General features: G+C 50.4%; 1 protein-coding gene across 1 annotated transcript in view; it reads left to right on the top strand.

Annotated features, from left to right (window-relative positions):
* Positions 1-13,697, top strand: part of LOC115097278 (LIM domain transcription factor LMO4-A) — a 41,013-nt gene that overhangs the window by 16,023 nt on the left and 11,293 nt on the right. The window contains exons 2-3 of the mRNA XM_029612953.1: positions 1,859-2,106; positions 6,814-6,910. Coding sequence (XP_029468813.1) covers positions 1,868-2,106; positions 6,814-6,910 — 336 coding nt within the window. The 5' untranslated portion in view covers positions 1,859-1,867. The remainder of the gene's footprint in view (positions 1-1,858; positions 2,107-6,813; positions 6,911-13,697) is intronic.

Here is a 13,697-nt window from a genome sequence, read left to right as displayed (position 1 = left end):
CAGCACAGCTTCTCTGATCTCCCTACTGAATCATAAAGCATCATGCTCTATTGGACAATACCTCAAATCTGCTTGCTGCTCCATCCAGCCATGAAACAGGTATTCAACAATTGGCAATGGGAGCATAAGTCAATGTGAGATGCATATACATCTGGATTCAAACATTATGCCAGCATACCACCAACCTCATGTCTATAGATGGTGGTAATATCCAATTGGGATTGACGCTTGGACCCTATGATCTGAATATGCATGAAACTCCAAGCAAGGACTTTGAACTTTATAGGACTGCATTCTAATCCAGGGATCCTATTACTGAGTGCACTCTTCCTCTGCTGCATGCCCATGAATCAAACATATGAAACTTTTCATGAAGCAAAGCTTCAAGACTGGGTATCCAGCTCTGCTCCATAACTGCTTATGGTTTCATGCTGCCTGACCCCTGGCCAAGTTAAGCCCTTCATCTTGTTCCTGTCTGCATTTCTTAGTGTGTTCTGTGAGTTCTGGGTTTCCCTGAGACCGTGGCTGTAACCTGCTGGTGGTAGAACTGACTAGCTGCCCTTCCTGAGACAAATTAGAGTCTTCAGAGGAAGAGCAACCCCATAGCATTTATAACTGGGGTGGGTTAGTTGGCATTGCATGGTAAATGTTTAGACCTTATGTCTAGCTCCAAAAATCAACTATTTCATAACTTCTAAAGACGGTGCTTTGCTTAGTAAATCCTGAAACTTAAAACAATTATCTATTGTATGAAACCATGCTGCTAATAAACTTATCTACCTGGAGAGGTGTAGACATTTTTGCTTTGACATGAATCAGGACTTTATTTTATTTACTCTCAACTACAATCCCTTATACATCTGTTTGCATTTCCTAGGAATTATCTGTAAATCATTATTTGCAAATCAAACAGATCTTTCAGTTCTGAGTTAAATTTGCATACAGTAGTTCTCAGTGCCAGTTAATGCTTTTTAATACATTTTGCCTGTCTTCCTAGCATAGGATCTGAGGTATTTCCCTGTGATTCTAACCCCTATTGGGGGCCCCGATTTCCTGTACCAGTCTTGCTGGTCATTATCGGGGCAGGTTGGCAGGCTCATAGAAATGTCCTTGTAATAAAAATGCAAACCCTGTGCAAGTATTTCTGCCCCTAAGGGTAGATATTTGAGTGAGGGTTTCCTTGGAACAATATTAAGGACAGCAGTGTTTGCTTTATCCATATCCTGAGAGAACCACTGCTGGAAGGGAGTGAGCTGGGTGCTCCCCAGGCTTCAGCTCACAATTTGGCTGTTCTCATCGGAGTGTGTTCAGAATGCTTGACACGGATGACCAAGTGACCTGAGAAACTTATCACTTGGTTAATACCTGCACATGAACTTTTTTTTTTCCTTAGCATGCCAGTGGGTAGGTTTCAGAAAAATATATATACACATGAGATCTGCTTTTCTTCTAGAACTCATGCTAGCTGTACCAAGAAACTTTGAGTATGTGGTAGCTGGAAAAACAAAGCCCTGTGAAAATTCAGCCTGGCTGCTCAGTGCCCTTTCAGTCCTACTATGTTTGTGTGGATGGCTATGGGATATTCTCTCTAGAATTAAGTATCGATGCAGTATGAAAATCCTCCAGGGAAGAACTGTAGTGTATCCAGCAGCCTCTCAGGATGCCTGAAACTGGTTTTAAGACCATACAATAGGAATAGTTTTCCACAAAACACATGCTGCTTGTGAGATTATATTGATTTATAGTATCTTTTATTGCTGTTTGTAAACTGCTTTTAGGTTGTTTCAAGAGGCAGTCTAGAAATGTAAAGCTGCGCTAGGAATTCATTTCTTATTGCTTGTTGCATTTCTTTTCTCAGGCCTAAAATATGGTGAATAACCAGAACTCTGAGTCTGGCACCACAGCCGTGAGCAGCAGTGACACCCTTCCAAAAGCCTGTGCTGGCTGTGGTGGGAGGATTGCTGACCAGTTCCTGTTGTACTCAATGGATCGATATTGGCACACTTACTGCCTGAAGTGCTCCTGCTGTCAGGCCCAGCTTGGGGAGATTGGCACATCCTGTTACACGAAGAGTGGCATGATCTTGTGCCGGAACGACTATTTCCGGTAAGAGTGCATGCAGTACCACTATCTGAATGTCATTCTAGGTCTGCTGATTCCAGATTTAATCTCACTAGAAGGGAAAATTGTCTAAAGGTACAAAAGTAACCCTAAACTTTTGCTCATTGTGTAGTGGTGGGTGGGAGGTTTTGAGGGACAAACTATGCATTTAGAATCAGAAAATTCAATTGTTCGTCTGTCTTTAAACTATGTAGGTAGAATTTACAATTTATTTGAAAATTTGGCTAAAGATGCACAAGCAGGAAAGTACCTTTGCACTCATGTGGCTTATTGAAAACTTGGCCCCAAAACTTTCTCCCCCCTTCCCAAATACATACCTTTGAACATCTAGCTTTAACAGCAGCTAGATATAGCATTGTGAGTGTGGCTGTATCTAGTCACTCTGCCTTCTAACCTGTGCTGACATCCTCAGTCTGAGGAGCTGGACAGGAAGATCCAGCAAGCCTTGGACAGCACTGCAAAGCATCACTGCACCAGTATAGAGAGAGCACTTGTGTCAATGCAGACAAAGCTGCAGGGCCTCCAGCACTGCCTGGACCTGCTCAGCAGCTTGGTACTGATACCGGTCCTTGGAGGGGAATCTGCCAGCTGCTCTGATGGCAACTTCCAGCCCATCAGAGTGCAGAGGGGGTACAAGCTTCCCAGAGATGCTAAAGTGCCTTAAAACAAGTCCTCTCCTCTTAGGCCTGAACTAGGACTGGGGAACATAGTTATCTGAAAGGATAAAATAACTGTTCACTACTTACCCTTTCATGCAACTTGTGATTTTATAAACTTCAATCATATTCCCTTTCTTTCCCAAACTAGAGACCTAATATGTTTAGACTTGTTCCATCCCCTCTATCATTTGTCACCCTTCTGTTTCTTTTCTATGGCTGCTTTTTTTTTTTTTTTTTTAGTGACCAGAACTGCACACAATCAAGGTGCAATCACACCATGGACTTATACAAAGGCATTGATTTTCTCATTTTTGACTAGTCCTTCCCAAATAGAATGGGTTGTTTTGTGTTTACAGCCATTGTACACAAGGTTAGATTTCAATTACCCCCTAGGACTGAGGTTCTTTTCCTTAGTGGTGACCTTTAACATGGCGCTTGGCATTGTGTACCAGTAGATGGTACTTATCCTAGGACAAGCAGGATGGCAGTCTTCACACATGGGGGTGACATCTGGAGCTCAGCATGAAAACCTTGTCAGTTTCTGGAACTCTGAACATGTCCATGTGTGCATTATGCCACACAAGGTCCCTTCAGTCTTTTTCCATGGAGCCTGGTGTGTGTGTGGGGGGGGGGGGTTTATCTGTGTGTTTTGAAATTGGTTACCCCCAGGTGGTGGTGCATCAGTACCCATAAACAATAAAATGTCTTGCCACCATCTAACTCTTATTTGTCATTCACTGGGTTCTAGTGATGCCCTAAAGTGTGAGACAGCCATGTTTATTATGGGTTTCTTTGATGTCCTCTGCTTGGGGCCATTGCATGATGATGGGGGTGGCTTCAAATTCACACAGATGGACCCCCCCCCCCCCCAAAAGGACACCAGACTCTGCTGGAGAAGATGTAATAACTCTTCAGGTGCCAGAAGACCAATCCATCAGCATTGGTGGCATCAACATCAAAGGACCACAGAACATCTGGGCTGTCTACATCAAGAGGCTGTTCCCTCGGAGCAGATGGCCAGTAGGGTTCCCGGAGACAGGCCATTGCCCAGCTCATCCCAGTATAAAGAAAGATTCGGGTTCCTCCTCCTCTTCAGCCTCTGCACCAGGGAAGACCCATGCTGAGCATAAGAGAAACTGAAAAAGCATACATTGGTTTCCGATGCAAGGTGCCAGGTGTGGGGCTGATCCAGTACACTCCAAAAGTGTTCCCCGTGGGGAAGAGAGCACATCCTCTAGGATACCCCATGTCTTTCATTTTTTAATACAAATCCATTGTCATGGGAAGCACTTCTATCAATTTGTAGTCTTTTGAAAGGTATCCACAAACTCCTTCAAATAAGGATGCAACTCAAGCACATGCCAGTGGTGCCTAATGATTCTGGAAACTTGGGTGGCTCTTTGCTTTAAAATGCAGGTCAGAATCTCTTCTTCAGACTCTATTTTCCTGGCATGGTAAATAAAAACTCATGAAGAGAAAATAGTGCTCATAAATTTTTAATCTTTGAACTAAATCAGATGAAAAATGCTTCAATTCATTAACATCTGAAAATACTCTCCTGAACCTCAAATAGAGAATGACAAACCTTTCTTAAAGGACAGAGGATGTGCACTAATAGATTGTAATACATTATTATATCATCTTATACACTGAAGTCTTGAAGCAATTTACTCAACTTGACTACCACATTCAAAAAAGCAATCTACTTGAAATTGTACAGGACTGTCACAAGAGTTCAGCCATGTGTGAAAAGACTTTAATTGTTTAGATGATACATTTAAGACACATAGGGAAAAACATTTTTTATTTGTTGCCGGAGGATGTAGTGAAAGCGGTTCGTGTAGCTGTGTTTTTAAAAAGGTTTGGACAAGTTCCTGAAGGAAAAATCCATAAATCATTAGTAAGCTGGATTTGTGGAAATCCACTGCTTATCCCTGGGATGAGCAACATGGAATCTGTCTACCTTTTGGCATCTTGCCAAATACTTGTGACTGGATTGGCCACTGTTAGAAACAGGTTACTAAGCTTGGGTCTGACCCAGTATGGAAAATCTTTTTGTTCTTAACTACAAGAAACAAAGGAACCAGCAGAAAAGCAATTCTGCCTGTCTTTTATAAATCACTTCTTGGTGGTGCCTTCAACTGGCTGTAGCATAGTTGAACTCTTGTCACCTTTTATTTACTACCTCTGCTGGTTGGTTATTTCAGGCATATACTACAGTCTCAAAGGATTTTCTCTCATTCTTTTTGCAGTCTCCCTTCCTAACCTCCATTTTTTTATCATGATCTCTCATCTTGGAGCTTCTTTCTATAGAGAATTCTGCCTCCTACTTTTCAAATCTGCTGAATGTTTGTCATACCTAGAATTCCTTTTCTCTAGGAACTATTTATACATGCATGGGGAGAGGGGACAGAAACCATTTTAAATAAAAGTGCGGCTCATGATTGGTGAATGCCACCGGAGTGTAAATCCTGCCCATAAAATCAGGGATTTTCAAAGTGGCAAACTGGCCCATTAGTTTCTGTTAGAAAGCTATAAGCTACCGTATTTTTCGCTCCATAAGACGCACCTGACTATAAGACGCACCTAGGATTCAGAGGGGGAAAATTAAAAAAAAAAAAAATTGTGCTAAACCGGCTCTGCGTCTGGGCGTCTTATGGAGCAAATTAGGGGAGTGCATAGGTTTTTTTTTTCTCCCCATTTTGTTTTCGGGTCTGGGGAGGGCCATTTCGGTCCACTCCCCAGATCAGAATATTTTTCTTTCTGTGGGAACCCCCAAACCCCCCCATCCCAACCCTTTAAATTAACAACCTCCACCCCCCTGACCCCCCCAAGACCTGCCGAATTAATTTCCTGCAACCCCCCAAGACCTGCCGAATTAATTTCCTGCAACCCCCCACCCTCCTGACCCCCCCAAGACCTGCCAAACGTCCCTGGTGGTCCAGCGGGGGTCCAGGAGCGGTCCGGGAACGATCTCCTGGGCGTGAGCCGTCGGCTGCCAGTAAACAAAATGGCGCCGACGGCCCTATGCCCTCACTATGTCACTGAGACCGACCGCTGCTATTGGTCGGTCTCAGTGACATAGTGAGGGCATAGGGCCGTCGGCGCCATTTTGTTTACTGGCAGCCGACGGCCCTATGCCCTCACTATGTCACTGAGACCGATCGCTGCTATTGGTCGGTCTCAGTGACATAGTGAGGGCATAGGGCCGTCAGCTGCCAGTAAACAAAATGGCGCCGACGGCCCTATGCCCTCACTATGTCACTGAGACCGACCAATAGCAGCGGTCGGTCTCAGTGACATAGTGAGGGCATAGGACCGTCGGCGCCATTTTGTTTACTGGCAGCCGATGGCCCACGCCCAGGAGATCATTCCCGGACCCCCGCTGGACCACCAGGGACGTTTGGCAGGTCTTGGGGGGGTCAGGAGGGTGGGGGGTTGCAGGAAATTAATTTGTCAGGTCTTGGGGGGGGGGGGGGGTTGTAGGAAATTAAGTCGGCAGGTCTTGGGGGAGTCGGGGGGGGGGGGGTGTTTGTTAGATTTTTGTTTGGTTTTTTTTTTATATTCGCTCCATAAGACGCACATACATTTTCCCCCCACCTTTGGGGGAAAAAAAGTGCGTCTTATGGAGCGAAAAATACGGTAAATCTTTAAATTCTTGCTTGGACAAAAAAAGGAAACAAATTCTGTAACTGATAGAAATTTTATTTTGGGGTTTAAAAGGAAGTGCTGCCTTCAGTGTTATGAAGAGAATCTGAGCAAATCCACTTGCAGTGAAAAGATGTGAATAACTGGGCTTGTGGCATTTTGAGTAACTTCTTCCAGGTCATGCCCATGGGAAGAGGCTGATAAAGCGAGCCCCAGGTACATAGCCACATGGTTGAAAGACTAGATTTCCATCTCTGCCCTTCAGGGATAATTGATAGCATTAACTTTAGGAATTCATCCAAATGGATTGAGGCTGCACTGGCTCAGGTGACCTTTGGCAATGTAAGATGTAGCCTGACCACACTTCTCGCTGTATCTCTTGTAGGTTGTTTGGTGGCAGCGGAGCCTGCAGTTCCTGTGGACAGTCCATCCCTGCCAGTGAAATGGTGATGAAGGCCCAAGGCAATGTATACCACCTGAAGGTCTGGTTCTGTCATTCATTACTTGACCTCTGGGGGACCTTGCTGACATGGAGTGTGAATACACATGGAAATGACAAATATTGAATGAGGAATGCCATGTTGGCATAAACCCCTTCTGTGTCTCTTCATCTGGGTCTGAGGCACAGGGAAATGAAGTGCCTTAGCCAAGGTCCCATAGTCGGTGGTAGAAAGTCTTGAACTCATGAAGTTGCTGATACAATCAAGTTTATGGTCGCATGCCTACATCAATTTCTAATAAATGCTTGACCCTTCCTCCTGTTTCTCATTATGAGAACATGAGCAGGCATCCTTTGCCCATGATGTGGTTACAGTATTCACATGGGTCCATTTTAAAAGCATTGCTCATGTTAAAAAGGCCTATACACACAAGTCACTTGTATTTTAAGAGACAAATTATGCATGCATATGCCCATGCATGAGTATAAAATAATTTTAAAAAAAAGGTATGTTAGGGGTGTTCCAGGGCAGGCATTTACACATCTTTTTTTAAATCCAGCGGCTGCAGCACACAGCAGGCTGTTAGCCACACACATTTACTTCTGCTCTTGAAGCATAAATTTCTATTTAGGTCTAAAACAACTAGGTGAGAGGTCTGGATAAACTTGGGGGCATGCAGACTGAAGAACCTTAGGGGCCTGGATGACCTCAAAGGATTGGGCAAACTGGTGTGGACTAATTGGTAAAACTGGGAACGTCCTCCATGTGAGTTTTAAAATCCCACTTACCTGTGCATGTTAAAGCTGAGAGAGTCCTAAGGAACATACTCTAAGTACCTTGCTTGAGTAACCGCTTAAAACTAGGAGTGCACATGCAGTCAGCAGTTTCAATCATATCTGCACAACCGTGTGCACACTTTAAAATGTGAGCGCATGTGTGTTCACGCACCCATACACGTGCATGGGCACCTGCATGCTGGTCTTAAGTTGCCCTCTATGACAGTAATTTTAACATTAGAATACTGCTGAAGTAAGGACAAGCTTTATTACTCTACTATATATTTTACAATAAAGGGGGTGGGGGGAGAGTTGGCTGTGCATGTTGGATGACACAAGGGCAGGGGTGCCAGTGACGGAGTGCAAACTGCTAGCTGCACATGCATACAAACATGTCTGTCTTTTTTTCCTGGGGGTAGTATTTCCAAGTGGGTTTATTTTGCACATTCTGTGACTGGAGTGGACCTCGGTTAATCCAGGGCATGTTGAGTACAATCTCAATTTCACATTCAGTGATAGTGCCCATCCTAGTACTACATTGTCACTGTGGACATGGATGTGATCCTGATGCAGGCATTTGCTGAAATATAGAAGTGTTCTTTTCTCCAATTTTATTTGCTGTGTTGGGATTTAACTTTAAAATATCAGTGTGATAATCATGGCATCTTTCCTGCATTGCCTCAATGTATCATTTTGTCAGGGTACAGAATTTTTGCAAATCTGTGCGTGAGGTCTTTGTTTTCTTTAGGAAATGTAGGACTTTTTTTTTTTTTTTGTGATGTCTGCTTTAGCCTAGCAGCCTTCATCAGCATCCAGTGCCATCCTTCAGCCCTTGCACACATGCAGGGCTGGTGTTAAATGTGGTGGGGTCTACAGCAAAAGCTGGGCGTGAGCCTGTCCAATGGCAGTTGCCCTGAAGCCTGTCTCAGGCCAATCCAATATCAGGCGCTCTGGCCAGCACGCTGTTCTATGCACTTTGGGCACCCATTTTCGACATGCTAGATGGGTGTCCTGTCAATACATCTACCTTATAAATGGCCTGTGACCGACGGCCCGCAAATGCGCAGTAGAGCGCAGCTCTACTGCGCATGTGCGGGCAAGGACGTCGATCAGGAAAAAAAAATGGCGGTGGGGCCGCAGGAGCGGGAGGAGAAGCAGCGGCACCGCGCGCGCGCGCGGTGCCGCTGCTTCTCCTCCCCAGATCTGCCGGCAGATCTCGGGGGGGGGGAGGGTGTCACTCCCGCGCCCCCCGAGATCTGCCGGCAGGAGCGGGAGGAGAAGCAGCGGCGCCGCGCGCGCGCGGTGCCGCTACTTCTCCTCCCCAGATCTGCCGGCAGATCTCGGGGGGGGGGGTGTCACTCCCGCGCCCCCCCCCCCCCCGAGATCTGCCGGCAGGAGCGGGAGGAGAAGTAGCGGCACCGCGCGCGCGCGGTGCCGCTACTTCTCCTCCCCAGATCTGCCGGCAGATCTCGCGGGGGTCACTGCCGCGCGGCGGGAGTGACACCCCCCCGAGATCTGCCGGCAGGAGCGGGAGGAGTCAATGGAGCCGGGTGAGGGTTGCGGGAAGTCGCGCTTACGGCGCCGGGAGGAAATGGAGGTGGGTGAAGGGAGGGACTGAGTGGGAGGGAGGGAGAGGGGGGACTGAGTGGGAGGGAGAGGAGGGAGAGGGGGGACTGAGTGAGGAGAGGGAGGGTGGAGAGGAGTGGGTGGGGGAGGGGGGTGGTGAAGAGTGAGGGGAGAGAGAATGAGGGGGAGGTGAGAGACAGAGGGATGTAGCCCGTTTTAACGGGCTTTACGGCTTGTTAGCACATAAACAATAGCAACAATCACATGTAAATTGCCTGTTCCCTGTACGTACAGGATCAGTCCAGACGGTGGGTTATGTCCCCCGTCCAGCAGATGGAGTCAGAGTAAAACTTCGAGGGTGCTGGTATATAAACTGGTGCACCCTCCTAGATCCTCAGTATCTCTCTGACTCCAGCAGATGTGAGGAGGGGATCTCGTTGTGTCCCCAGATTAGGGTTTATTACTCTGTATATTCTTACTATTCTTATCTCTTTACTGATGGATCAAGTTATTTAAAAAAAAAAAAAAAAAAAGAAATCTTTGTTCCTGTCAGAAGGGAGCCGGGGATTCTTGGCTCCTCTGATCATACTGCCATCAGGACTGCCTCCTACCTCGTTTCTTTACCTCTCTCTGTGATTCAGGGGTAAGCTTGGGGGTAGTCTTTTTATTACTTTGTGTTCCTTTGTTTTTCAGCGCAGGTTTAAGATTCTGAGGTGGATGCTGGTGGGGCCAGCCTCTCCCCTCCTCCTCGTCGCGGCGCCTCACCTCCCCCCGCGGCTCTGCGACGCTTAATTCCCCAGGGCCGCAGACGGCACGGAGGTCCCATTCCCCTGCCGTCCCCGGGGTTGAGGGTGTTTGGGCGCGTGGCTGAGGGTACAGCGAGCCCGCTCTTCCTGCGCCGCGATCTCAAGCTTTCCCGGGGGGGTTCCTCCCGGTGTGCTGCACTCGCTTTACCCTCGCGCGATGCAACGCGCGCGCTGTCCGTCCTGCGGCGGTCCGGGCCAGGGCGCCTCGAGGGACGGGCCATGCGGTCGTTGTCTCCCCAGGGGGGAGACGAGCGCCGCCCCGCCGACAATTTCACCACCGCGCTCGGAGTGCCGCGGGCCTCGAGGGCTAGCCCCGCCCCCGTCTTTGGCGGGAGCGGCGGCCATCTTAGATTTAGAGTGCAACGCGGACTCGGACGCGGAGGAGCCCACAGATGATTTTTTGCCTTCAGCCCCACCGACCTCAGACTCGGGGCCTCTGCCTTCCACATCCGGACCCCCCAGGGACCCACTGCCCTCTCCCTCGGCGGGTCCGCTCTCTTTTTCAGCGGACTTTGTGGTGCTCATGCACCAGGCGTATCTACAGAGCCTGAGCCCTCAGGGGGGGGCAGGTTTCTCTCCTCCCCCCGCCAAGGCTCCCAGGCCCTCGGGAGTTGCGGCAGCGGTACCGGGGATCGGAGGGGGCGGCACCAGGCTGCCACTGAGTATACCTCTCTTCCTGGGGGGCCCGACACCCTCGCCAAACTTGGGGGGTGACCCAGTGTCACAAGTGGATGACGATTTGACCTTAGCAGCGCACCTGGAATGCGATGATCCGCGGGTCCTTCGCATCTTTCGCAAGGAGGAATTGGCGGATCTCATTCCCCACGTTCTCAAGGAGTTGGACCTCGACCCTCCCGTGGAACCCCCGGGACCCCCGGCTCCCTCCGTGGCCTCGGCTACCTCTAAGGGTGACCCTGTCCTGGCAGGGCTGCGTCCCATAGCGAAGACATTTCCCATTCATGATTCATTTCTTCATCTTCTTGTGCGAGAGTGGGATAACCCGGAGGCGTCCCTTCGGGTCGGCAGAGCGATGGACAAGCTCTACCCTATTCCGGGGGACTTTCTGGACCTGCTCAAGGTCCCCAAGGTGGATTCAGCGGTGTCCGCCGTCACCAAGAGAACTACTATCCCGGTCACAGGGGGCACTGCGCTGCGGGACATTTCGGATAGAAAGCTGGAGGTCGCCCTCTAGAAGATCTTCGAAGTCTCGGCGCTGGGGGTCCGGGCGGCTATCTGCGGTTCGCTGACTCAAAGAGCTGGGCTTCGATGGGTGCAACAGCTCCTCACCTCGCAACAGCTACCGCCCGAGGAGGCAGCCCAAGCTGACCGTCTGGAGGCGGTCATTGCTTACGGGGCGGATTCCCTGCACGACCTGCTGAGGGTCCTGGTGAGGACCATGGCTTCAGCCATCTCTGCCAGAAGACTCCTGTGGCTCAGGAATTGGGCGGCGGACGCCTCCTCCAAGGCGAGTCTGGGAGCTCTGCCCTTCAAGGGCAGGTTTCTCTTTGGTGAAGACCTTGATCAGATCATCAAGACCCTGGGGGAAAATTCGGTCCACAGGTTGCCTGAGGACCGGCAGCGTGGTTTTCGTTCGTACTCTGGATCTTCCAGGAATCGCTACCGCGCCCAGAGGCGTTACCGAGGCGCCAGGACGCCTTCCACTAGGTCGCAAACGTGGACGCGGCCCTTTCGGGGTCGCAGACCGGCCAGGGATTCCTCGACTCAGGGAGCCTCAGGCAAGTCTTCACAATGATGTCAGGCCAGTCCACTCCTCGCTACCCCGTATTGGAGGTCGCATCGCTTTGTTTCGCGAGGAATGGACCAACATCACCACGGACCAATGGGTCCTGGATATTGTAAGAGACGGTTACGTGTTGGAATTTGTGCGGGCCCCCAGGGATCGGTTCGTCTTCTCCCCCTGCGGGTCAAGCCTCAAGCGACAGGGGGTGCAGCACACGCTGGACAGGCTGCTGACCCTGGGAGCCATCTCGCCCGTCCCCTTCGGAGAGGTGGGCTCGGGGCATTATTCGATTTACTTCGTGGTTCCCAAAAAGGACGGAGCTTTTCGTCCCATCCTGGACCTCAAGGAGATCAACAAGGTGCTCCGGGTCTCCAAGTTTCGCATGGAAACTCTCCGCTCTGTCATTGCGGCGGTTCATCAAGGGGAATTCTTAGCCTCCCTCGACCTCACGGAAGCGTATCTACATATCCCTATTCATCCAGCCCATCACAGATTCCTTCGATTCAAAATCCTGGGTCAACATTTTCAGTTCCAGGCGCTGCCCTTCGGCCTGGCGACCGCGCCCAGAACCTTCACAAAGATTATGGTGGTGGTAGCGGCCGCGCTCCGGAAGGAGGGCATTCTGGTTCACCCTTACTTGGACGACTGGCTCATTCGTGCGAAGTCTCTGTCGCAGGGACGGGCGGCGGTCGACAGGGTGGTATCTTTCCTTCAGTCCCTTGGCTGGGTGGTGAACTTCAGCAAGAGCAGTCTGCGGCCAGCCCAACAGTTGGATTTCCTGGGAGCACGGTTCGACACGGCTCTGGGCAAGGTCTTCCTGCGTCCGGACAAGGCTCAAGCGCTGCGGGAGCGCATCGTCCGGTTTGCGTCTCTGCAGACTCACACGGCGTGGGACTATCTCCAAGTCCTGGGTTCCATGGCGTTTGCGATCAGCTTGGTGCCCTGGGCTTTCGCACACCTGAGGCCTCTGCAAATGTCCTTGCTCTCGAGATGGAAACCAGTCTCCCAGGACTACCAGGCGATTCTCCCTCTTCCCCTGGCCGCCCGGTCCAGCCTGAGGTGGTGGCTGGACCCCATGAACCTAGCTCAAGGATGTTCCCTGGAAACGCCGGACTGGGTAGTGGTCACTACCGATGCAAGTCTGTCCGGTTGGGGAGCAGTGTGTCTCCGGAGCTCGGCGCAGGGCAGGTGGACAGGGGATCAGTCTACCTGGTCAATCAACCGCCTGGAGACAAGGGCGGTTCGTCTAGCCCTGGTGCAGTTCCTGCCTCTGATCAGAGGGCGAGCGGTTCGAGTCCTCTCAGACAATGCGACAACGGTGGCATACATCAACCGACAGGGGGGCACCAGGAGTCGCCTTGTGGCGTGGGAGGCCGCGCGATTGATGGCGTGGGCGGAGCGTTTCCTGGATCAGCTGGCGGCATCCCACATTGCCGGAGTGGACAACATTCAAGCGGACTTTCTAAGTCGTCAAGCGTTGGATCCGGGGGAGTGGTCTCTCTCCGAGGCGATGTCGCTGATCTCCCATCGGTGGGGGACGCCGGCGATGGATCTCATGGCGTCTGCCGCCAACGCCAAAGCTCCTCGGTTCTTCAGCCGCAGAAGGGAGCGCGGCGCGGAAGGCGTCGATGCTCTGGCTCTGCCCTGGCCCACTCAGATTCTACTTTATGTCTTTCCCCCCTGGCCTCTGGTGGGAAAGGTGATTCGGAGGGTGGAACGGCACCAAGGGCAGGTCATCATAGTGGCTCCGGAATGGCCGCGGCGCCTGTGGTTTGCGGATCTGCTCGGCGTGTCCGTGGACGGTCCACTCCGACTCGCGCACCTTCCACGGCTTCTGCGTCAGGGCCCAGTATTTTTGGAACAGGCGGAACCCTTCTGTCTCGCGGCGTGGCTTTTGAGAGGAGGGCGCTCCTGAACAGGGGCTACACTATTCCCGTGGT

The sequence above is a fragment of the Rhinatrema bivittatum genome, chromosome 8, assembly GCF_901001135.1.
Source record: "Rhinatrema bivittatum chromosome 8, aRhiBiv1.1, whole genome shotgun sequence".
NCBI classification, from domain to species: Eukaryota; Metazoa; Chordata; class Amphibia; order Gymnophiona; family Rhinatrematidae; genus Rhinatrema; species Rhinatrema bivittatum.
This window is presented reverse-complemented; position numbering and strand designations above follow the sequence as displayed.